Below are 27,060 nucleotides of genomic sequence, written 5' to 3' on the forward strand. Positions count from 1 at the left end.
AGGTCTTGAACAATAACCATATGTTCAGTGGTAAGTTCTTTGAAGGAATTTAAAGCAAGTAAAGGGGCAAGAATTATGAAGGGTATGGAGGGTCCAGTAGGTAATTTATAGAAGTCAGGAAGTCAGAGAAGGGTACTTTAGTGGGTGATATTTGAATGAAGACGGAAGTGAACTCTGATAGAAAAGCATTTCTGGCAAAAGAAATAAAAACTGCAATAGTCCTAAGGTGGGAGTGTAGCTGTAGGTCTAGGAACTAAACAGTAGAAGAATGAGAGGGGGTGAGCCAATTGTAAACGAGACCCATGGAGCACACTTTAGATTTTACAGTGATAATATGAATGTATCATTACTACTTATGTTACATCTATTCCTTCAAGGTGTTTTTATAGTATTGACATAAATAGTTTTTATAGTATTGACATTTATATATTGACAGAACAGCTCAACACTTAAAAGCCGTCTTCAAAGACTGTCAGATGTTTATCTAATACTGAGTATGGTCATCTCATGTAGGGGGATTGGTTCAAGGACCCCCATAGATTACAGAATACAAGAATGCTCAAGTTCTTTATCTGAAATGGTGTAGGATTTGTATATAACTTACATCCTGCCATATATTTTAAATCATCTCTAGATTACTTGTAATGTCTAATATAATATAAATACTATGTAAATAGTTACTAGTGTGTAGCAGATTCAAGCTTTGACTTTTGGAACTTTCTGGAATTTTTTTCCCCAAAATATTTTCAATCCTTATATGCTGAACCCATAGAGAGTTGACTGTAATCTGTCTTATTTGCTAACTCCCAGAAATAAAAAAAGGGAGTCGTTTACAATGACAGTGATAGGACCCCCATGTTGGCATCTAATGATAACTACATTTCTTTTAACTGCTCATTTAAAACTTCACCTTATCATAGTATATATATCTTTTTTTTTTGCATTTATCTCTTTTTTATTTATTTATTTTTTAAATTTTATTTTATTTTTAAACTTTACAATATTGTATTAGTTTTGCCAAATACCGAAATGAATCCGCCACAGGTATACCTGTGTTCCCCATCCTGAACCCTCCTCCCTCCTCCCTCCCCATACCCTCCCTCTGGGTCGTCCCAGTGCATCAGCCCCAAGCATCCAGTATCGTGAATCGAACCTGGACTGGCGACTCGTTTCATACATGGTATTATACATGTTTCAATGCCATTCTCCCAAATCTCCCCACCCTCTCCTTCTCCCACAGAGTCCATAAGACTGATCTATACATCAGTGTCTCTTTTGCTGTCTCGTACACAGGGTTATTGTTACCATCTTTCTAAATTCCATATATATGCGTTAGTATACTGTATTGGTGTTTTTCTTTCTGGCTTACTTCACTCTGTATAATAGGTTCCAGTTTCATCCATCTCATTAGAACTGATTCAAATGTATTCTTTTCAATGGCTGAGTAATACTCCATTGTGTATATGTACCACAGCTTTCTTATCCATTCATCTGCTGATGGACATCCAGGTTGCTTCCATGTCCTGGCTATTATCAACAGTACTGCGATGAACATTGGGGTACACGTGTCTCTTTCCCTTCTGGTTTCCTCAGTGTGTATGCCCAGCAGTGGGATTGCTGGATCATAAGGCAGTTCTATTTCCAGTTTTTTAAGGAATCTCCACACTGTTCTCCATAGTGGCTGTACTAGTTTGCATTCCCACCAACAGTGTAAGAGAGTTCCCTTTTCTCCACACCCTCTCCAGCATTTATTGCTTGTAGACTTTTGGATCACAGCCATTCTGACTGGTGTGAAATGGTACCTCATTTATCATAGTATATATATATCTTCAAGTCTCCCCACTTTAGTTTAAAAATTAGGAGATGTTTTGTTTTCTTTAACTGGACATTTCTCCTGTTCTTGATATTCTCAGATAATTTTTTAAAATTATTTATACAATAATAAATAAAAGGAAATGTTGGCATGACCTTTTTGCTTTTTAAAAAATTATTTTTCATACAAATAATTTCTAGCATACGATTTTTGGAACGTAGAAATGAGCTTAAAATTGGAAGAAAAAAAGCTTTTGTAATACTACTGTCAGAGGTGGTCCAAGTTAGAAGTTAGTAGCCATACATTTATGTAAATATATATACTTCAAAAAAAAGATAGGAAAGCAACATTTTGCAACCCTTTCACTCAACAGCATGGTAAGTAATCAACTCATGTTATCAACAGAACACTTCTCAAACGTTTTTGCTTTCAGAACTCATTTATACTCTTAGAAATCAAGTTGTTGTTCCCCCAGTGTTACTGAGATATAATTGACATACAGCACTAAAGTTTAAGGTGTACAGTGTATGATTTGACTCATATACATCATGAAATGATTATTATAGTAAGTTTTGTGAATATCCATCATCTGACAGATACAAAAGTAAAGAAATAGTTTTTTAAAAAGTTTGCCTATGATGAGAACTCTTAGGACCTATTCTCTTTAACAGCTTTCATATATAAAATACAGCAGTTAATTATATGTATTATCTTATACATTACATCCCTAGTACTTACTTATCTTGTTAACAGGAAATTTGTACCTTTTGACTATCTCTCCCCACCCCTAAATTCTTTTTCTGTGAGTTTGTTTTTGAAGTATAATTGACCTATAACACTATGTTAGTTCCTGTTATACAGCATAGTGATTTGATATTTCTATACATTTCAAAATAATTACCCCAGTAAGTCAGTTAAGGTGTGTGACAAAGATGCTACATAGTTATTGACTATTATTCCCTACACTGTACGTTTCATACCAGTTACTTAATTTATTTTGCAACTAAAGATTGTACCTCTTAATTTCCCTTACTTATTTCTTTCCTCCACACAAACCTCTCCCTTCTGGCAACTGCCTTTTTGTTCTCTGTCTCCATTATTCTGATTGTTTTTTAGATTCCACATGTAAGTAAAATTATATAGTATTTGTCTTTTTATGACTTACTTCACTTAGCATAATACCCTCTATGTCCATTCATGTTGCAAATGGCAGATTTTCATTCTTTTTTTTTCCCCAAGTAGTGTATCATTTTGGCTTACGTCTTATATGTTTGTTCAGAGTACCAGAGCTTTTTAATGACTTGAGCAATTGCTTTGTGGCACTTAGTCCTGGTAATTTTTTTTTTTTAATTGAAGGATAATTGCTTTACAAAATTTTGTTGTCTTCTGTCAAACCTCAACATGAATCAGCCATGGGTATACATATGTCCCCTCCTTTTTGAACCTCCCTCCCATCTTCTGCCCCATCCCACCCCTCTAGGTAGATACAGAGCCCCTGTTTGAGTTTCCTGAGACATAGAGCAAATTCCCATTGGCTATCTATTTTACATACGGTAAGTTTCCATGTTACTCTCTCCATACATCTCACCCTCTTCTCCCCTCTCCCCATGTCCATAAGTCAAATATTCCATTGTGTTTATATGTGTATACACATACTCCACATCACTTCTTTATCCATTCATTTAGATTATTTCCATATCTTGGCTGTTGTAAATAATGCTGGAGGGAATATAGAGGTGCATTTATCTTTTCTATTTAGTGTGTACATAGAAATTGAGGGGGTTTTGGTTGTTTCTTTTTTGGGGGGGGGATGGGTTTGTATTTGACTGCACTGTGTGGCATGTCAGATCTTACTTCCCTGACCAGGAATCAAACCCTGCCCCATGCAATGAAATTGAATTTTTATTTATGTGGCTTCTGAGTATTGTGTATATGTGCTCAGTCACTTCAGTAGTGTCTGACTCTTTGTGACGCCTATAGTCCAGTGGGCTATGGACTGTAGCCCACTGGCTCATTTGTCCGTGGGATTCTCCAGGTGAGAATACTATAGTGGATTGCCATGCCTTCCTCCAGGGGATCTTCCCGACCCAAGGATCCAAGCTGCATCTGCCACGTCTCCTGCATTTCAGGCAGATTTTTTACTACTGGGCCACTAGGGAAGCCCTGATATGTATTGTATTAGATATTATAACTTAGGAGTTTTTCTTTTTTCTTTTTTTTTTTTAAAAGGAGTTTTTCAAGCAACTCATTTTTATCATAATGATAATAAAAATTTATTGCATTTTGACATAAATGATTAGTATACATATGTATTTCTTAAATTTTTATTTTTGAAAATGCACAAAGAATCTGTGGAAAAAAATAGTGTTGTTTTACATTATGCATATCTTTTAAATATCTCCATTCAGTTTGTCGAGCTATGTTGTCTTAGTTTGTACCTACTGTTCCCTCTGCATGGGATGCTCACCTTGGTATCTACTCATCCTCCAATCCAGCTGAAACATCATTGCCTTTGAAAGTCACCCCAAGCCCTCCTTAAATACATATGTAGAATTGACAGCATCTTCCTTTGTGCTCCACTGTGCCTTTTAATGCTTGGTATATTACTATCTAGGTAACAGATCCCTTGAGGACAGCGGCAGTGTCTTATTTGGTATTTAATCTTTATTTACTGATTCTTCCTGGCTCTTCAGTAAATGTTTGTTGAATGGATAAACTGCTGCTTTTTTACATGCACTGTCAGTTTCTCCATTATCCAAATCACTTTTTCAGTTATGGCATTTCCATCAAATTTTGTAACTTTTGAAAATTTGTAGGTAACTTCAGAAATATGAGTAATGTGAATTTTCAGTTTGGTAACTTCTACTTTTATGTATTCAAACATTAATAAGTAATATGTAAAATATAGCTGTAGCTTTATTCTTTTAAGGGAAGTTGCTTTTGGGGTAGTATATGAATATATTTTTGAACTGCACGCACTTAATTTTTCTTGACTGAGGGGAGTTTCTTAATTAAGTATTATGGGAAATGCACCTTGACAGAAAGACCATAGCTGCTCAACAGACTTACCACAAATAGGCTAAAAAAATGGGTTTGCTTTTCAAAATAGGTTTGCTAATTTCTTAAATAAGTGATTGATAACAACAGTTAACAAGTACAGTAATATGATTAAGTGCACTTGCAAAGCACATATACACAATTGGAAATCCATATTAGAACTGTTAGTCCTGTATAGTGTAATTCTCATGAGTTGAGAAACACTTCTTCCTTATTAGAAACTCTATCTTTTTATTGTTGTTGCTTAGTTAATGTAAAAGCTTTATGGAGTGTTTTGTCTTAATCTCCACCAGTTTTCATCGGAGGGTATCTACAATTACCCTGCAACATCAGAGTTCTGAAACTGTACGTGCGTGCATAAGAATATCTTAAGGTGTTTGTGTTACGGATTCCTCAACCCTGCTTCCAGGTGGTCAATATACAAGTTTGTCTTCTAGGTCTTAAAGATACAGAGAGTTTTATAGCTCAGAGAAGTTCTGCAGCTCTCCTAATCTCTTTTAGGAGTTGGATTATTATGAGGAAATTCAGAACCAAAAAAAGTTAGCAAAGTTTCCAGAATCACAAATCTAGTTAGTTAATGGACCAACAGATCCAGTCATTAGAATCCAGAGTTTTCATTCTGCCTTGCTGCATGAATCAGTCAGCCTTTCTTGCCTGAACAAATAAGTTTAGTTATGGAGCAGCTTTTCTTTTACTTTTTTTAGAATAAGAGCAAAGTCATATAAGATCTTCCGTATAAACCTAGGGATGCTAAAGTTGTAAACTATTTCCGTCTTTTTCAAATTCTCAACCCCAGCTTTATTTTCCAAAGACTTTAGTGTCTTTTTTTCTCTGCCCTAAGAATGGTTTGACTTTCATAACTTTAATTTTATTTTAGTCAACAGGAACTTAAAGTTGTTTGAAGGAAATGGAAGAAATCAACAGAGCATGCCTAACTGGAAAGTAGAGCTCAGTTTATTGTTAGGTATACATGTTCCTCTTTGCCCCTTGTCAGTAAGTTGGATCAGCTTTCTATTCATCACATGAGATATTAGGGAATTTTTAGTAGCCTCATAATGTGTTACAATTATATGAGAGAGCCTTTGCGGTCAGTCCTATTTCATTGCTAACATCATTATTACACACACACTTACACATACATAGGTATCACTAAATGTTACTGCAGATTGTTGGATGGTTTTCTTTCTATTATATAGGATCTTACATTCCTTGTTAAGATTCTCAAACAACATTTACTTGTTAAGAGATGAGAGGTTGATTTATATAGCAGATGAACTACATGGTTTTACCTTACCTTTTATGACAAAACTTTTGAAATGAAAATGTAGGGAAAAAAGGAAATGGGAAGAGACATAAATTAGTAATAGTTTAAATTAGTAAGCGTGTCATCAGTGGACCAAAGTTTGGTTTTTTTTAGCAATTTAAAAAAATACAGCGTTATTTTTTTATTCATATTATTTTTAAATTTTTGTTTATTTGGCTGTGCTGGATCTTCGTTGCTGCAAGCAGGATTTCTCTAATTTCAGTAAGCAGGGTAGGGGGGCTACTCTCCAATTGCAGTGTGCAGGCTTCACATTGCAGTGACTTCTCTTAATGCAAACCACAGACTCTAGGGCACAGGCTCAGTAGTTGTGGTGCATAGGCTTAGTTGCCCTGTGGCATGTGGAATCTTCCAGGACCGGGGGTTGAACCCTTGTTCCCTACATTGTCAGGCAAATTCTTAACCACTAGACCACCAGAGAGGTCCTTAAAGCAGTTCTTGATAAAAAGTGAAATGGTTCAAAAACATGAAAAAAAATAAGATCAGAGGAAACCCAAAACACATTGAAGAAGAAAACTGTTGTGGAAGTAGGGGCTTTTCTGGAGGACGTCAATTTAAGGAGAAAGAGGGGAAGAACTCAGAACAACCTTGGAGTGGATTAGTTGCGGAATTGTTCTCTAAGCTTTCTGGACCACATGACTCCTTCTCTCATTCCCACTTGGGCTAAGCTGCAGGCAATAGCATTAGCCCTCAGAATATAGCATTGGGAATGAGCTTTGGGAGCATAGAGTCAGGGCAGTGCCCCAGGTAGCCTCTGACCATAGGATGCTCACTCAGAAGATAATCTGCTCACACATTCTCAACAGCAAGTCTACTATTTCCCTCCCCTACAATCAAGGAGATAAACTACAGCTAAGCAGAACAGGCAAACTAAAATAAATTCAAAGAGAAGCAACAGTACCATGAAAGAGAAGTACAAAAATCAACAGTATATCTAAATTCTTAGGAAACAGTCCATAGAACAAGACTTTAAGTATAATTAATATCCCCAAGGAGACACAAGAGATTATATTATTGCACGCGCGTGCACACACACACACACAAAATATAAGTCTTGGAAGTTAAAATAGAATTGAATAGCAAAATGGGCACAACTGAAGAGCATGCTAATGAGGTGACAAAGGCAGCTGAGGAATTCTCCCTACACAAGGCATAAAATGATGGAAAAGATAAAACATAGGAGAAAAAATTAAGATACTCAGGTTAGATCCTAACATTTCAGCATCCATCTCTAATCAGAGTCCCAGTAACAGATTGGCAGTAGTGGGCATGAGAGAAATTTAAAATGAATAATAGAATAAATATTTTCCACAGCATTCTTTAGGACGTTTAGTATAGTGTTGAATAGTTTAGGTGACAAGAATCATCTTTGTCTTGCTTTTGAAATTAGTGACACTGCTTACGTTTCATCATTATTGAGTATGCTATAGAATTTTGGTAGATAGCCCTTTATAAAGTTAAGTAAGTTTATTCTATTCCTACTAAAAACTAGTAGTTATGTTGTTGTATTATGATATTTGAACGGGTATTGAATTTTATTTTTTCCAGCATGAGGTAAGATGATCACAGGGTTTTGCTTCTTTAATTTGTAAGTTATATTGATTCCTTTTATTGGGATAAACACCATAAACATAAATTGGTATAAAACCAATTTGCTAATGTTTTATTTAGTTTTGCTTAAGGGTTTATAAATGAAATAGGATTGTAGCTTTCTATTTTCGTGACTATAGTATATTTTGACCAAAATTGATTTTTCAGCTTTTTAAAAAGAAAAATTCAGAAGTAAAGCAGCATGTATATCCCCAAATTAGAACAAATCTGTATGGATAATAAACACTTTGAGATGTCTTGTGAAAGGAGAATCTGAAGGCTGCTAACCAGTAGGATTTAAACAGGAAATTATATTTCAAGGGATGTGATAAAAATTTTGTTGTCTGTTAACTCCTTCCCATCTTATATGCTACTCTTCATAATTCTTTTACTGTAACTTTTATTTGTCTTTAGGTACGCATAGCTGCTAAATTTATCACTCATGCACCGCCAGGGGAATTCAATGAAGTATTCAATGGTGAGTAAAGATTAGTACTTAGTTGTTTCAGACCCTCTTTAATCACTTATAAGCACTTATTGAGTGTTTGCTGTCTCTCTTAATCCTTACAACATTATAGCTATAGCTAAGGAAATCACAATTCAAAGAGGTTAAAATAACTTATCCAATATCACCCTGTCACCCAGCTGGTAAGTGTCAGAGCAGGGATTTAAACCCAGGTCTGCATCAAAAGCATGCTCTTAAGACCCCAGTATATTAGGATACCTATCTTATGTGAAAAAGATTTAAAGTAGTTCAGTATTGATCAAGGTAGAAACAATATTAAATTTCATGCTGCTGCTGCTAAGTCGCTTCAGTCGTGTCCGACTCTGTGCGACCCCATAGACGGCAGCCCACCAGGCTCCCCCGTCCCTGGGATTCTCCAGGCAAGAACACTGGAGTGGGTTGCCATTTCCTTCTCCAATGCACGAAAGTGAAAAGTGAAAGTGAAGTCGCTCAGTTGTGTCCGACTCTTAGCGACCCCATGGACTGCAGCCTGCCAGGCTCCTCCATCCATGGGACTTTCCAGGCAAGAGTACTGGATTGGGGTGCCATTGCCTTCTCCAATTGAAAATTTATACTTGGTCAATATGGAAGACAGATTAGGCAAAGAAAGGCTGCATTTGTTTTCCTTGTTAGTGCTCAAATATTCAAAACAAGTCATAAGGAAGAAAGTTTTGATTTACTTCTTTTGTGTTATTTTACTCCTTGTAAATAACATTTATATTTCTCTTAGTTGTTTTTCCTCTGCATCATTAATTTTACCATTATCATTAATTTTATAATATAAACAATATTAAATTTCATAGTTTTATATCTATCATTATAGATCATAGCTTAAATCTCTTCGGTGCTTTTACTCAAGAAGTGCCATAGTGTAGGACAATTTTTAGAGCCATTGGGGCTGAACTGACTGTATCCGGGAAGCTTGTTAAATATACAGATTCCAGTGTTGTCATCAGAGAAGGCAATGGCACCCCACTCCAGTACTTTGCCTGGAAAATCCCATGGATGGAGGAGCCTGGTGGGCTGCAGTCCATGGGGTTGCTAAGAGTCAGACACAACTGAGCGACTTCACTTTCACTTTTCACTTTCATGCATTGGAGAAGGAAATGGCAACCCACTCCAGTGTTCTTGCCTGGAGAATCCCAGGGACGGGGGAGCCTGGTGGCTGCCGTCTGTGGGATCACACAGTCGGACACAACTGAAGTGACTTAGCAGCAGCAGTGTTGTCATCCTCCTAAGATTAGTTAGATCTGGGTTGGAATGGGTAATCTGCTTTATTAGGTCCTTCAGGTGATTCTGAGTCACAGCCAATTTGAGAACCACTATTCCAGTATATTTTGGAGAAGGAAATGGCAACCCACTCCAGTGTTCTTGCCTGGAGAATCCCAGGGATGGGGGAGCCTGGTGGGCTGCCGTCTATGGGGTCGCACAGAGTCGGACACGACTGAAGCGACTTAGCAGCAGCAGCAGCAGCAGCAGCATTCCAGTATATTTACAACCTTCCATACTATTTACTGTCGTAACACAGCTTACAGAATAAAAAATGTAAATGAGGCATTATAACTGTGTTAATGTCAATCATCATAATCTCATTTTAAGTTGTAAACTGATTCATCTTAAAATTCCCCTTAAGTAAAATCATAATCTTTGTGCATCTTGGTTCAGTTTAGCAAACATTTATTTTGAAATTCTACTTTTACATTAAAAGGTTACCTCCTTAGTTCGGGGAACTGTATGATGTTCATTTGCACCTGGCTCAGATCTCCACAAATTGTGGAACAATCAATAATCTCCACTGGTAAAATTAATGATGCAGAGGAAAAACAACTAAGAGAAATCTGAATGTTATTTACAAGGAGTAAAATAACACAAAAGAAGTAAATCAAGACTTTCTTCTTTATGACTTGTTTTGAATATTTGAGCACTAACAAGGAAAACAAATGCAGCCTTTCTTTGCCTAGTCTGTCTTCCATATTGACCAAGTGTAAATTTTCAACAACAGAGCTTTTAGAAATTCTCCTGCAACTTGAACTTTAACTGATTAGCTCAGATAAATTCTTGACTTAAAAATTAGTGGCCTTTATAAAATAAGTACCTTGTTTTATTTCTGACAATTAAATGTACTTTATAGGACTATTGTGAGAATAATTGATACCAAAGCATTAGATTAAGAATTGGCAAGCTACTTATGACATGACAGCTGGTTTTTATTGGAATGCTACACATTGACCTCTGCCAGCCCCTTCTTTCAAAAGCTCTAAGAGTCAGTTGCCTTTGCCTTATAGTTAGCCTTCTCTCTTGGCGGACTATAGTGCATGTTTTCTCAAAGAGTCGAATATGACTGAGCAACTGAAAACACACACACACACACACTTGGAGTTAATTCTTGGTAGTTTCTTAGTAACAAGGACCCTCCTCTTCCAAAGGAGAAGTGACTGGACTCTTGATACACAGCTTTTTGAAAAGATTGTAGGCCCTGCATTAGATGCTCCGAGGAAAATATGTTCAGCAATTTCTCTGCCACTGACTGAATTGTGCCCAGCTCTTTTGGTCTGTTACAGAAAAGCCTACAATTAATCTATTTTAAAAGGATTCTTTAGATATAAATGATCAGTCCTAACTTTAACTTTCTATAAACCATGTTTTTCGTTTGCTGTAATCAAACTCCATGAGAATTTATTGTTGGATTATTATATCACAAATCTATGCAAATCTGAGAACATTGTTAACATCTGTTTGTGTATGTACATTTTTAGAATTTCAAATATATATTATACATACATAGTGAAGTCACTCAGTCGTGTCCGACTTTTTGCGACCCCATGGACAGTAGCCAACCAAGCTCCTCTGTCCATGGGATTTTCCAGGCAAGAATACTGGAGTGGGTTGCCATTTCCTTCTCCAGGAGATCTTCCCAACCCAGGGATTGAACCCGGGTCTCCCGCATTGTAGGCAGACGCTTTACCATCTGAGCCACCAGGGGGTATCCATAACTAATCTTCCAAAGCCTGATTTTCTAGAAATCTAATCTAGAAATCTGCTAAAATTTCTCAAGTTTGCCTTCTATTGAACATCTGAATTTTAACATCTTTAACATTGTTTTCCTCCTCAGATGTCCGGCTACTACTTAACAATGATAATCTCCTCAGGGAAGGGGCTGCACAGTACGTATCTTTCTAAATCCACTTTCTTGTTATTGTAATATTGGGTAAACTATGTTGATAATAAACTAGTACCCTGAAAACAGTTTAAAATACTTCAAAATAAAGCAGTTGTTTTATTTTGGTTTTTTTTTTTTTAGTTGTTTTTCTCCCCCTTGGAGAAAACATGTTCCCTCCAAACATTATTTCTTTAAAGTTTATTATGTATGGTCTTATTTTTATTTTTGCTCAGATATTTTTTCTCTGCTCAACAGAATTTAATGTTAGCTATTACATTTTCTTCTGTAGTTCTTTTTGTTCATGCTGAATTTTTTTTATAACTGCCAGTTGTAGAAAGATTAGGCTGGTACTAAGTGATGATATTTCTCACATTGCCAAGAATAGCAGATGCTGAGAAAGTACCTTAATAGAGTTAACCAAAGAATAATTACATGATTATTCTATCCAGTCATTGATTTAGAATATCATTTTCATTTTGTCCTTATCCTCAAAAACATTAAATTGGTGGTTGGTTGGTTGATTTTCTTGTCTCTTTTAAATCTTAAACACTGTCTAGCTTTTAGGGCCTCCTGTTCTCTGGCTTTATCACTACTCTGCTTTACTCTTCAGTACAAAGTGCTCTTTTAGTTACTGTCTATCCACCTGGCTCACAGTTCCTTCCTAAAGAGGAAACCAGAGTTGGATAATGACTGGGCAGAGATGGGGTGGGGAGATGGAACAAGTCTTTTTTGATGCAGAGCAACAAATAATTGTTATAAAGGCATTTGGTGTGATACATAATTGGTTTAGATTTTAGCTGTAGAAAATATTTTAAGAACTGCTACTTGGGAAATAATCTTCTGCCCTGTCCAATACTGTTTTTTGTTTTTTTAAAATTCATTTTGGGACCAGATTCTGCAAACCTAAAATTTGCACAGAATCACTATAATTTCTATAATGAATGATACCCCAGTTACATATTCTCTTTCACTGTTCTGTGAACTACCTTCCCCCACCCCCACCCCCATCCCCCACCCACCCCTGCTGTGTCACATGGCATACAGGATTGTAGTTCCCCAACTGGGGATCGAACCCATGCCCGCTGCAGTGGAAGCATGGAGTCCTAATCACTGGACTGCCAGGGAATTCCCTGAACTACTTTTTATACTTACTTATATATAATTGGTTTCTCTCCCTCTTCCTTTTAAAAAAAACAAAACAGTGCGTTTGCCCAGTATAACATGGATCAGTTCACGCCTGTGAAGATAGAAGGATATGAAGATCAGGTAACAGTTATTTCTCTTAGATACACTGTACCTGGAAGGTAGTAGAAATACTGTAAAACAGATGTCTGAAGATAAAATGCTGAGTAGATTCACGTCTTAGCTTTTGTAAATATTCTACATATTAGGAAATTCTTCCTCCCTCTGAAAATAGGAGTTTATTTGAAGAGAGAATTGTCCCTAACAAAAGAACAATGAAAGTAAAAGGAATTAAGTTTTACATAAGCTTTCCAGCTGTCCCTAATTCTCCTTGGTAAGAATAACAGAAGACATTATATTTAATAGGAAAACAAGGATTCCTGTTCAGATACAGGAACAAAGTAAATACATATTCCCCTTTTTTCCCCACAGTTATTAACATTACATGACAGGGCTTTTCAGATTCATTAATGTACAATTCAAAGGTAGTATGGTATCAAATGGCAGATACCTTTTGACAGTCTGAATCCCCTTTGAACCCACAAGTCCAAAGAATTTATCTTAGGAAGTAAGTGTATAAATGTGTAAAAAAGATTATTTGAATCAAGGTTTATGATAGTGAAAAATTGGGAGCAGTCTAAATGTCCAGTATTAAATTAAGTATCTGTAGGCCAAAATCCTGTGTAACCATTAAAACCTGATAGAAATATTGAACTGGAAATATGTTTATGATATATTAAGCTAAAACATGAAGCAGCAGGTAGTGTTGTGCTAGTTTATTTTTTAAATAAATATGTAAATGAACAATTTTATTAGAATTTGCATCTTAAATTCTGTGAAAGGTACATCTTACTTTATGTGCCATTAAGAAAGTGAAAATACTTGTCAGTTAAATTATGACAGTTTTAAGATGCTGTCACTATAAGATGCATCCCGTTTTATGAAATGTTAAATCATGAGGGGAATGTATGCATCTTAAGACTCAGAAATAAAAGTAATAAGAAAGAAAAGAAATAAAGTAGTATATAGATGTGCATAGAAATTGAAATGTAGGAAAATACATACCAAAATGTTAACTCTCTATGTTGGGATCACAGGATTACTGTAATTTGTTTTGTTTGTTGTTTTTTATTTGTTTTGGTTTATATTTGTGCTTATCTTTTTCAATGAAAATAGATTAATTATAAGTATAAAAGACAAGAAAATACTGGTTTTTACTTTACAAGTATACTTTACAACTTTACAAGTTTACTTTACAAGTATTTACTTTATAAGTATAAAGACAAGAAAAGACAAGAAAAATGATAAATATTTCTTACAGTTGACATTGTATACTTTACTAATAACGGCAGAATTATTGAAATAATAAATAAGGTCTGTTTGCAGATACATAAGAACAGTCCCATATACATGTGGTAGCCAGCTTAAAAATGTGGTCAAAAAGAGATCACATTCTTAGCCACAACAACACATTACCTAGACATAAAAGGAAAATATGGAAAGACATCTGAGTTAATAAAGTAGATGCCATCACTGCATATAATAGGAAATCAGCTGCAGTGGGTTAACATAATACAGATTTTTTGTCACATAAGAAGTCTAGAGGTAATATTTAGGGATGTTATGGCAGCTCCCTCCTGAAGGAGGGTGTGGGAACCCACTCCAGTATTCTTGCCTGGAGAATCCTATGGACAGAAGAGCCTGGTGGGCTGTAGTCCGTATGACCGCACAGAGTTGGACATGACTGAAGCAACTTAGCATGCATGCAGGCACACACGGCGGCTCTGTATCATCAGAGGCCCAAGTTGCTTCTAGCTCTCTATTGTGCCATCCTTATGTATGGTTTTCATTATTGTGGTCTCAAAATAGCTGATCCATCTCTGCGCTCTGAATCCAAGTTTCATGAAGGAAGAAGGAGGAAGGTGCAAGAGGTGCTATTGGCTGTTCCAGGAGCAACTTCCACTGATAAATTATTGCCAGAATGCATATCACTTTATCATTTTGAGAAGTGTTGTCTTTTTAGTTGGACACATTGCCTTGAAAAACCTTTAAGATTCTGTTAGTAAGGAAAAGGGAGACGAATGGATATTGGATAGAAACTAGCAAGAATCTGTCATACAGTTTACTACCCCCACACATCTTAATTGGAGAAATAAATGGAAAATTAAATAGACTTAAATGCCACATTTTGGAAAAAATATAAAAGTTTGTCTGAATAAGAAAAATAATATGGGAAGCTTTTTCAAATAGATTCTATACAATTCCTATGAAAATTGTAATAGACCATATAAAATTATTCTGATCAAGAACAACAACGAAGGTAGATTAATGCCAGCAAACATAAAGACATAAAGAAATGATAGTAGAGCCTTAATCTAAGTACTGTAAAACAGAAAAGGAAATAATTGATTAAATGTGTAAGATTAACCTTAACTTTGATTTCCAAAGCCAGCTATATACCTAGAGTAATTCCAAATGTAGTTTAAAGGTTAACTAATTTTTAAAAAATATTTATTTATTTATTTACTTTTGGCTGTGATGGGTTGTCACTGCTGTGCCAGGGCTTTCTCTGGTTGCAGCAAGTGGGGGCTTCTGTCTAGTTGCGGTGTGCAGGCTTCTTGTTGTGGTGGCTTCTCTTGTTTTGGGGCACAGGCTCTAGGCACTTGGGCTTCAGTAGTTGTGGCACATGGGCTTAGTTGCCCTGAGGCATGTGGGACCTTCCTGGACCAGGGATCGAACCAGTGTCCCCTGCATTGCAAGGTGGATTCTCAACCACTAGACCACTTAAGGAATCCTAAAGGTTAACTAATTTTTTTTTTTAACTAATTTTTAAACATAAAAATTTAGTAGGAAATGACAAAAGATTCATAACTTGAATAATGATGAAACATTTAAAAAGCTAGAAAGTATTTTTTACTTCTACAAAATAAAAAGGTTTTAAAAATAAAATTTGAAAGGGAGAAAATATGTATCTTAAACATAATAAAAAGGTTATTCAAGTACCCTAGGATGATGTCAAGAGTTCAGTAGATAAATGAGCAACAAATATGAACCAGCTGAACTCAACTGGAAAATACAAAGCAAACTTTAAAAGTGTTAGATTACCTACTAATAGTAATTAAGGAAGTACAAATTAAAATTTTAATGTGAATGTGTTTGCCTTTGAGTTACAAAAGTTGTAAAATTATAATGAGAAAGCTTTATGAAGGTAAGACTAAGGAAATTGTTTTATGTATGGTTCCTGCTATTATAAACAAGGTTTTTTAAAGATAGGTTGGTGATAAGGATAGAAATCTCAAGAGTAGGATTTCTTCTCAAATAATTTTCTTTTTTTAAAGAGACTTTATTTTTAAATAGTGACTGTGTCAGAAGACAAATGTAAGTTAGGGGGAAATATGTGGAATTAAAAACCCAGGCAAAAGGATAATCTCCCTATAGTTCAACTAGAAAAAGACAAAGATTTGATATAAAAGTGGGCAAAGGTTAGGTACAAATAGTTCACCAAAGTGGAAATACAAAAGACCTCTTTTTTTAAAGGGAAAAGACATGCAGGTTAAGATTTCTACTGCTGATGAGCTTGTAACTTGGTACTACATTCTATGATAGAGGGCAGTGTGTCAGTCTCTATCAGAGTTATGTGTTTACCCTTGACCCAGTTGTCCTGTTTCAGGGAATTTATAGCACAGGTTTGCTTGGCACATGTTCATAACTTGTACATAAAAGGACATTTGTTGCAATATTGTTCATAACAGCAAAAGATTAGAAACTATCCAAGCTATCCATTAATAGGAGACTAGTTGAATAAATTTTGTATATCTATACAATGGAATCATACATAGCTATAACAAAAAACAAGGAAGTTCCATAAGCACTAATATGGAAAGATTGCCTTAGATACATCAGTACAGTATAGTAGTCTAGTTTTTGTTTAAAAGAAAGGGGTAGAGAATTAGAATACACTTGTATTCATTAAAAAAGAAAAGAAACACCAAAAGAATCATCTAAATCAACACCAAAAGAATAAATCAGAAATTGGCAAATTTTTTCTGTAAAGGGTCAGAGAGTAAATATTTCAGCCTTGCAGGAAAGAGTCAGCCTAGACTACTCAGCACTGCTATTGCGGCAGGAAAGCAGCCATAGACAATACACACACAAAAAAAGTGGGGCTGTATTCAACAAACTTTATTTACAAAAACAAATGGCACCTCATACATAGCTTGCCAAAGACAATTCTTGCTCTAAATTAATAAAATCAGTTACCTTCGTGGGGAAGGGGGAATATGTTGGGAATTTGGTGAATGGTAGATGGAGGTGAGAAAAAGATTTCACTTTAATTTTTTTTTCACTTTTGAATCATATGATTGATTGTATTACCTGTTTTAAGTGCTAAGTGTAATGACTGGAAGAAATTCATGAAATATGTGAAAAAGAAATGCAGAAGTATACTTTTAAATTATTATTACAGTTATGTGTGTATGCATAGGTTGTATATTAATTGTATAGATTGTATGTTATAGAAACCAAAATGTGAAGGATATTGTTAGGATGGGAGAAATGTCCGTTTAGAGTTGACTTTACCCCAAAGATCATATTTTTATAAAAATACAGGTTGATTGAAAAATTTATGAAAGAGCAATCTGACTAAATGAAGAGTTAATTGCCTCTAGAATTTTTGTTTGTTTTGTAAAATGTGACAAGAACTGTCTTTTTTTTACAATTGCTTAACTTTGTAATTATTCTTTGGAAGGTCTTAATTACAGAACACGGTGACCTGGGTAATAGCAGATTTTTAGATCCAAGAAACAAAATTTCGTTTAAGTTTGATCACTTACGGAAAGAAGCAAGTGACCCCCAGCCAGAAGAAGCAGACGGAGGTCTAAAGTCTTGGAGAGAATCCTGTGACAGTGCTTTAAGGGCCTATGTGAAAGATCATTATTCCAATGGCTTCTGTACTGTTAAGTATCTGCCTGCTTCATTATTAGAGCTTTATTTCTTATATTTACCTTATCATTTGGAGGCTTTGGCCAGCCACAGACATCTCTTCTTAGTTACAGTCTCTTCTGCATTTTATTCCCTAAATTATTTTTGAAAGGAGTATAAATAGGACATTTTATATGGAAAATTCTTTCTTAAAATCCCAGTGCATAAAAATTTATTTATTTGTAATTTTTTGGCCATGCCACAGTACTTGCAAGATCTTAGTTCTCCCACCAGGGATTGAACCCAGACCACGCCAGGGAAAGCACCAGGTCCTAACCACTGGACCACCAGGGAGTTCCCCAGTGCATAAAAATTTTAAATCTCAGTGAATCCTGTTTCACACCTGTCTTATTTAAGAAATGGCCTTACACTCATCAAAAAGAATTTTTTACAAAGCTACTTCTACATAAGTGATTTAATTGGATAGTCAAAACTATTTGAACCAAATAGCTCTTTAGAAATCAAAGGTAATTTTAACTTTCTTTTAATATCTTTTGGTGGGGAAAAAAAGATAAATTTTGGTTCTAACAGTTTTCCCTTTGTAAAATTGTGACATTTTTAAGAAAAATGTTGGTTAGATTATTAATGCATAATGCTGTACATAAATGCTGGTTATCATTATGTTTGTTTTTCTTATTTTTTTGTTTTTAAAAAATAGAAAAAACACAGTATGATAGATAAGCACAGAACTCAGTTTTGGAACCTAGTATGGCAAGGAGAGACATGACACACACACTTTTTTAGAAAATTGACTTTTCATTCTTAAATATACTTTCAACTTATCATTTGTTACCTATTCAAAAATTTTCACTACTCATTTCTTAATTTGGAGAGCTTCCACACTGAGTAACCCCACCATGTCCTTTTCTCACTTCTCTTAGCTAAAAAATGAGCTACAGAAGGTATTCTAAGAGTGTCTACTGTTTTATATCCTCAGCTGTCCTGCTTAGTAATTCTTAATTTTATCTCAATAATCCTTGGTATTTTTATGTATGCAGTTGACCCTTGAACAGTGCAGTGATTGGGATAACCAACCTTTGTGCAGTTGAAAATTTGAGTATAATTCATAGGAGACCCTCCATGTCCAAGGTCCTTTTATATCCACAGTTCTTCATCCCACCACAGATTCAACCAATGGTGGATTATGTTCAGTTCAGTTCAGTCGCTCAGTCATGTCCGACTCTTTGCGACCCCGTGAATCGCAACACGCCAGGCCTCCCTGTCCATCACCAACTCCCGGAGTTCACCCAGACTCACATCCATCGAGTCAGTGATGCCATCCAGCCATCTCATCCTCTGTCGTCCCCTTCTCCTCCTACCCTCAATCCCTCCCAGCATCAGAGTCTTTTCCAATGAGTCAACACTTCGCATGAGGTGGCCAAAGTACTGGAGTTTCAGCTTTAGCATCATTCCTTCCAAAGAAATCCCAGGGCTGATGTCCTTCAGAATGGACTGGTTGGATCTCCTTGCAGTCCAAGGGACTCTCAAGAGTCTTCTCCAACGCCACAGTTCAAAAGCATCAGTTCTTCAGCACTCAGCTCTCTTCACAGTCCAACTGTCACATCCATACATGACCACAGGAAAAACCATAGCCTTGACTAGACGGACCTTTGTTGGCAAAGTAATGGTGGATTATGTAGCACTTGTAGTATCTACTGTTGAATAGTAGTTCAAACCCATGTTGTTCAAGGATCAGTGGTACTGTGTTCCAAAACTTTCCTGTTGTCCTTAGACAGGCATCTCCTCCCTCACATTTTAATAGGATTAAGAATGACATGAAATCTTTCTATTTCTCTTCTTTCCACACTCAGAAGTCTTTCATGTACTTCCATCTGAGGAAGAAAGATCCATGTTCTTGATTTCATACAGTCCTATCTACTTCAAGATGTCTAATTGTGACTTCATTTTCTCTTCCGATAAATAGTTCTCTTTATCTAGAAATATTTTTATTTCTCCTGTGCTTAAGTAGGGTGGGAGGGAAGACATTTCTTTAGTCAAAATAGTAACTCCTGCAAGTTACTTCTCTTCCTTCTCTTTCCACTTTCCCCTTTCTCCCTTTTCTCTACCTCTCCCTTCCCTCATCTCTCTCTCTCTCTCTACTGTACAAGCAAACCAGGGAGCATTCTGCTCCTACTTCTTGACTCTATGAATTTTGACTTCAGTCCCTATTGTACAGAAACTGCTCTCCGAGGTGAACTAATGGTTCCTGAATTACCTGACCCAGTGTCCTTTTTTCTTGGTCCTTGACTTTTGTATGGCATTTCACACTGAGGCCAGTCAGCTACTTCTGAAAATTATCTTTCCCTAGACTGCTATGTCAGTACCTTCTAATTATTCCTTTTTTTAAAGAGTTTCTATTTATTTATTTTTTGGCTACACTGGGTCCTAGTTGTGGTACGCAGGATCTTTAGTTGCGGCATGTGGGATCTGGTTCCCTGACAAAGGATTGGACCCAGGCCCTCTGTATTGGGAGCAGAAGTCTTAGCAAGTGGTCCACCAGGGAAGTCTCCCTATAATTATTCTTATTCTGTCTCTACTTATTTCTTGTCATCCCCCTTACTTTTATAAATGTAGGCATTCCCCATCACTATATTTCTCTTTCTTAAAAACTTATAGTTTATTTAATGTAGGGGAGGTTGTAGAATTTGGTGTCAGACAACCTGTGAATTTGGGTTCTACCTTAGCCACTTTCTGAATGACCTTGGGCAAGAAGCTCTACGAACTTCAATTTTATCATCTAAACATAATAACAATGTGTTTCACTATATTTATTAGAACAAAAGGAAAATAAATATAAAAATGTTTTGTGGACTGTAAAAAAGGCTCTTATTGTTTCTTTTCCTTAGTGATCACATTTTTGTTCATTTGTCCTACACTAAGGAACAGTTGGTGTTTCCACCTCCTAGCTGGACATCTCCATCTGAACTTTCCAATGTGTTAATGACACCAGTCTTTCTCTAGGCATCCAAGCATGGAAATAGTTTGGTACCTTCCTTTCTCTTGCCCTTGATTTGCAATATATTGCCAGAATTTTGACTGTACTTGTGGATCCTTATATTCATTGATAGGACCCTAATTTACTGCCTAAATTAATTCTGTGGCCTCCTAACTTTGAACTTTTCTCAGGTTTTACCCTGTATGCCAGTATTGATTATTCTCCCCAAATAACAGTTCTGGTCATGTTGTTTTGGTTTCTGTCCACTGCATGTAGAATAAAGTCCAGTCTTCTTACCTTACATCTACTACCACATGACTTAAGTCTAATCCTGTATTATCTCCCACAGTTCCACTTCATACACATCCTCTGACCTGACGGAACTAATTACCATTTACTCATTCGTGGATCAGCCCTCTGTTTCCTCCCTGAACTGCTTATTCATCTTTATTCTCCATCTCTCCTTATCACAGTCTTATCTGTCTTGTAAGGCCCATTCTAACTGGCACCTCTCTTGTACCCTAAACCAGGAGTAGTATTTCCTTCTGTATTCATTGTACCACTGTCTGCCCTAGACCTTAACATGTGGTTTGTGTTCCTATTCCATGAATTCTTGTGAGTATGTAAGCTCATCCTGTTTGATTCTTCATCTCCCCCAAGGATTTAGCTTATTGCTTTTGTATAGTATTTGTTGTTTAAATATGTTTTCAAGAATCTAACTTCTTTTTTTTTTAACAATAGGTTTATGCTAAAACTATAGATGGGCAACAGACCATTATTGCATGTATTGAAAGCCACCAGTTTCAGCCTAAAAACTTCTGGTAAGAAAGCAGATATTCTCCTCTTTTTTAATCTATATGTTTATATAGAAAGGAAACCAAACCAGCAGATGAGACTTGGTTTCCTAATCTAACTAGATTAGAATAAGTTATTTGTTCCCTACCGCAGAGTGAGGCATTTGGATGTGATCATTTAGATTTCTTTTAATTCTAAGATTTTATAATTTATCTTTTAAATGTTGCTGTTACATTGAGTGAAAATAAGTGATTAATAAAGTACCCTGTGGAAAGTCTGAGTTTTACTTGGGTTTGTTTAATAATATTTGAGTTATTGCATAACTCAGTGGCCTATCCATGTGTTTGTGGAAAAGCTTCCCATGAGCAGAATAGGCGTGGTTTTCTACTCCAAGATAAAAAGAATGAAAAGTGAAAGTCAAATAACTTAGGGAAAGCTTATGATTAGGCCACTGGATACAAAACTTACATTTGAGTGGATAGAGCCTTGGATTTATCAAACTCAAAATGACTTGTTTCTGTTTTTCTTCTTTCCCGAATTCTCTGCCTCAGTGTCAGACCACCTCTTTCTTACTGCTAATTCCACGGTTGTGTGTGTGTTTTCATAGGAATGGTCGCTGGAGATCAGAATGGAAGTTCACCATCACACCACCTACAGCCCAGGTGGTTGGAGTACTTAAGATTCAGGTGAGATCCCAGTATGTTAATAGGCCATGTTAAAACATCACATCTTTAAAACAAACATGCAAGTTTATATTTGCTCTGACATTAGAAATAAGGAACAACTATTTGTAGATGCAAAGGGAGCTAGATGGTAAATAGAACCAGAGGTCTCCTTCCCGGGGAAGTACTATGGTTAAACAGAGCTCTTCTGGGTTGATAAAGGACAGTCATGTGACATGTACTGCTTGCTTGTTATTTTTCTCTTTCAAAAATAACCTAAGATCTTCCCAGGAATTATCAAATAGCAGTTCTAGAAAAGAAGAAAATAACTAGTTATTAAGAAATGACTATATAGCAGCTACTGTAACTTACTTAGAGTCTTTTAAAGCTCATTTAAATGTCTACATATATTTGCTAACTCTTAGCTCTGAAGAAAGCTTCATAAATGGACTTATTTTATTTATTTACATTTATAGTTATGATAGGTTTTCAACCCAATAAATAAAACAGGAATAGAGAGAATGGCCAAGTGTGATTAACCAAGCAGAGTAGAGTTCTAATGCTGGTGTCGGGTCATGCCACCAGGTGAATAAGGAGCTTATTACCTCATTTGATACCTAGCTAGATTGAAGTCTTCTGATCGTAACAAATTTGACTTTCAGAATTCATGGTGATTTAATTCTTGAGCCCAACTAACTATAAAGTCAGATTAAATAGTTACTGATAACTAAGAAAGTCAATACTTAATTTAGCTGTATTACAACTCTTGCTTTAATAACAGTTAGCAAGAGTTGCCTTTTTTAATGGTATAATTTAATCAAAACATACATGGTAGATGTCATCTATAACCACTTTTTTCGTACGTACCTATTACTTCCTGCTACAAGTAGCTGCACCTCTCTTCTTGGGAGATTTTCCTAACTGCAGGAGCACGCCCAACTCAGCTAAGGCAAGCTGGAAGTGTTACCTCTGCAGCTCTGGCACAGCCCTTAGTGCCATTCAAAAGTTGTCGGGAAATATGCCAGCTTCTTCACCCCTCAGGTGGGACAGCTCTAAAGCATGTTCTGCATAGTCTTCCAAAATCCAGTGCTTGGCAGCTGTAATGTGCTCATTAGTGCACCTGATACTTCCTTGCCTTCTGTATCTCACTTCCTTACTAGTGCTTCCTGAGACTACCCGAAATAAACTATTAACTCTCAGATCTTTACCCTGGGGTCTGCTGCTGGGGGAACCCAACCTAAGATAATATATTGTTCTATATCTGTTGACTATGTCTATGCTCTAGACTTCTTGTAAGTATGGCATCAGCATTATTAACCTGGCAGCTTACTATAAATTTATACAAGGAAATTTATTTTCCTTCTAGAAGGAAATAACTTGTGTTTCAGTTTTGCCAAGGCAAACTTGTAAACTAAGAGCACACATCACAGAAGTTTCTGATGAAACTTTTACAGTAGGACCCAGTACCCAGACCTGATTTAAACCATTTTTTTTTTCTTTTTCTTTAATGAATGAGTCTGTGCATTTTATTGTATTTATTTTTTGGCCACACTGTGCCACAGGTGGGACTTAGTTCCCTGACCAGGGATTGAACCCATGCCCCCTGTACTAGGAACGTAGAGTCTTAACCACTGGACCACCAGGCAAGTCCAGGACTTCATCTATGCCTTTTAACCATGGGCTCTCTGATCATACTTTGAGGAAAGGCTTATTACTTCATTTGTGTCTTTTAAAAATCAGAGTGAGAGTTATGTGGACATGTCATTAGGATATTTAACCCTTGGTTATTCTATAAGCAAAAGGATAGCTCCAGGAAGACAATTTCTAAGGATTTAAGTGGATGATAGTCATGTTGACATTTTTATTAGCAGATGAAACCTAGAAAAGGTTTTGTTAATTTTGGTGACTGTGACTGAACCTATCTTGTAAATTGCTAAAACTTCCCGAGCCATACATCTAGTTGAATTGTTAGTCTGTCTCTTGGATAACCCTCTTTCTTGCTAATTGTTATAATAATCGTAGTATCCACTTTGCCTTACATCCTCAGGACTGCCTTTAAAAAAAAAAAAAACTTTTAATTTTATATTGGAGTATAGCTGATTAACAGTGTTGTGATAGTTTCAGGTGTACAGCTCAAGGGGACTCAGCCATACATATACATGTATCCATTCCCCCGCAAACTCCCCTTCCATCCAGGCTGCCACATAACACTGAGCAGAGTTCCCTGTGCTATACAGTAGGTTCAGGACTGCTTTTGTCTTACGTATTTTTGTAGCCTGATTTACCAATAGAATATTTGTTTTTCAATCCTGTCTTTAATCCTCAGTTTCCTGCACCTGGTCAGATCTGCTTAATCAAAACTGATGATATTATATATGGAGAGATGTGTAAAAGATTAGGACCCATTAAAATTTCTTGGTTTTCACAGAGAAAAACTAATGTTTAATGACTTTAATACTTTTCAGAGCATAATCTTATTTATAATCTTTCTATTCACAATGCCGAGCACAGTGTCTGGAATGCAGTAAGCACATAGTAAATGTTTATTAACTAATAATCAGTTTTTCCTGCTAAGTAAAGAGAATTCTTAAATTTAAGTGTTCTGTGAATTTTAAGCACCATTATAAATTACCATTGGCCATATTAATTGTTTGCTCAGAGTTGGTGAGATTGGGGGTGGCTGAAGGCATGGATTTGTGCTCTAAGCAGTAAGTTTCTATGTGCTCTAAGCACTTACATTTCTTAACTTTCTCACACAGGTTCACTATTATGAAGATGGCAATGTTCAGTTGGTTAGTCATAAAGATGTACAGGATTCAGTAACTGTTTCGGTGAGTGTGGAATATTTAATATATGTCTCACTTGTGTCTTGTTTCTCTTTTAAAAAATTAGATCTTTTGATCCTGAGTACTGATTCTGCCACTAGAAATGGAGGTTGTTTTCATTGCTTTGATTTTGGCAGCTTTTCTTTTAAGAACTTTATAGAAGACTTTTTTTTTTTTAATTTTTACTGAGTATAGTTGATTTACAATGTTGTATTCAGGTATATAGCAAAGTTATTCATATACACACACACACATATATATATATATATACACACACCTACATATATTCTTTTTTAGATTCTTTTCCATTATAGGTTATTAAAAGATATTGAGTACAATTCCTTGTGCTACTCAGTAAGTCCTTATTTTTGGCAGCTTATAATTGTTGGTATATAACCAACCAGTTTTGTTGATTAGTTGATGATAGTTCACAGACTTTGAGAATAGTGATAATGGTTTTAGAGAATTTATGCTGCTTTTTCTTTCTCTCTTGTGAGATTTGCTCAAGGACAGTAGTATCTTCAATTGATAAATACCAGGAGGAAGGAAAGTTTGCCAAACTAAACCCTATAGGATTTATCATTCATACATTCATATCATTAGAGAAACTGAACATTTTTAGGAATGTTCAATAATAGTATTGTGCACTATATCTGGAAAGAAGGGACATAATTTTTCGTGCATTTATAGTACTCAATATTCCTAGAAATTACTGAGCGCTCTCCAATAGCTTTTATGTGTGTTACATCTATCTACCTTAGTAGAAATTAAAATTGAGGAGTATTAAAAATATGTATTTTTTAATTTAAAAATAACAGGGATTTCCCTCGTACTCCAGTGGTTAAGACTCCATGCTTCCACTGCAGGAGGCCTGGGTTCAATCCCTTGTTGGTGAATTGAGATCCCTGGTGTGGCCAAAAAAAATCTAAAGCAAAATATAGCATTAACAAACCCATTACTTCTTAACTTTACTTTCATGAAAAACAGCTGTATGTTTCTGGGTTAAAGTTAGTGAAAAGAATATAATTTACATTTTCACAAAGTGTGTAATGTCTAAACTAATAAAAGACAGCTGGATATGTGCTTCACACATTAGCCCTCAAAAAGTAATGAAGTCGTCACACATTATATACCTTCTATGAAACTACATGCACAGAAACTATATGAAAGTAAAAACAGCAAGTAACTATGTCTTAGTATTATTATGAATAAAACGTAGTTTTGACTCTTTTGAAAGAATCTTGGGGCGTGGCCCTAGACATTAAATCTCACCCTCTCTAATTCTGTTTACTTAAAATTGCTAAAGGAAGAGTGACATTAAATTCATTTTGTACCCAAACCATGTAAAGCAAAATGTGATTAGTTGTCTCAACATCATAAGTAGCTAATAGAGGAGCCTATGAACTTAGAAGATATGATTGATATGTCTGAGGTCATTGTTTACATCATCTTAAACCAGAGATATTGTCAAGGCATAAAAAATTCAAGACATTGTGTTGTCTTTGGGGTATACTGTGGTAGATTGGAAAGAAATTGGGTTGTTTTGATGAGGACCTAGATTTGGATCCCATCTTTATGATTCAAAGGCGGTATAATTTTGGTCATTATTTGAAAGAATTCTGTTTTCTTATCTGCAAAATGGAGGTGGCAATAATAACATGTATTTCACAGGGTTGTTTTGAAAATCAAAGAAGATAATGTGCACAGGAAAACTTGAAAAACTAAATTGTTATACAAATGTTAGTTAAGATAGACTTACTCTTTAGTATCTTTTTTATTCACTGCTTATTGAATTTTATTCACTGCTTAAGATTTTTTAAAATTCTTATTTTTCCCTCCATTAGAATGAAGCCCAGACTGCCAAGGAGTTTATTAAAATCATAGAACATGCAGAAAATGAGTATCAGGTAAGATAACTTGAAACTGTTATTTATAGATCTATATAGATTTTGCTTTTAACACATTTTGTTATACTTTTCTATCCTTTGAACATAAATATACATAATTATTCAGTGATACTATGTATGGAGACTTTGCAGACCTTGCAACTTTGCATTCTGCTTACAGTCAAGGTTTTGGCATTGGAAGATACTGCAGATATATCTCCATTACCCCAAAGTAGAGCATCTCTATGAAACCTTTCCAAGGCCAAATGGTGTAAAGTGGAGAAGCAGTTACCTTAGAACACATCTTGCTATCAGATGTACAGAATGATTGAGATACTCCTCAGATCCT

General features: G+C 35.7%; 1 protein-coding gene across 1 annotated transcript in view; it reads left to right on the forward strand.

Annotated features, from left to right (window-relative positions):
• CAPZA1 (capping actin protein of muscle Z-line subunit alpha 1) overlaps positions 1-27,060 on the forward strand; it is a 44,223-nt gene that overhangs the window by 14,950 nt on the left and 2,213 nt on the right. The window contains exons 2-9 of the mRNA XM_086391891.1: positions 8,196-8,259; positions 11,399-11,450; positions 12,649-12,712; positions 17,376-17,582; positions 21,285-21,364; positions 21,946-22,024; positions 24,760-24,831; positions 26,670-26,732. Of these exons, the coding sequence (XP_086248017.1) occupies positions 8,196-8,259; positions 11,399-11,450; positions 12,649-12,712; positions 17,376-17,582; positions 21,285-21,364; positions 21,946-22,024; positions 24,760-24,831; positions 26,670-26,732 (681 nt within the window). The remainder of the gene's footprint in view (positions 1-8,195; positions 8,260-11,398; positions 11,451-12,648; positions 12,713-17,375; positions 17,583-21,284; positions 21,365-21,945; positions 22,025-24,759; positions 24,832-26,669; positions 26,733-27,060) is intronic.

Source organism: Bos grunniens, chromosome 3 (assembly GCF_055505025.1).
Source record: "Bos grunniens cultivar Pamir isolate PY7600 chromosome 3, Bosgru_T2T1.0, whole genome shotgun sequence".
NCBI lineage: Eukaryota > Metazoa > Chordata > Mammalia > Artiodactyla > Bovidae > Bos > Bos grunniens.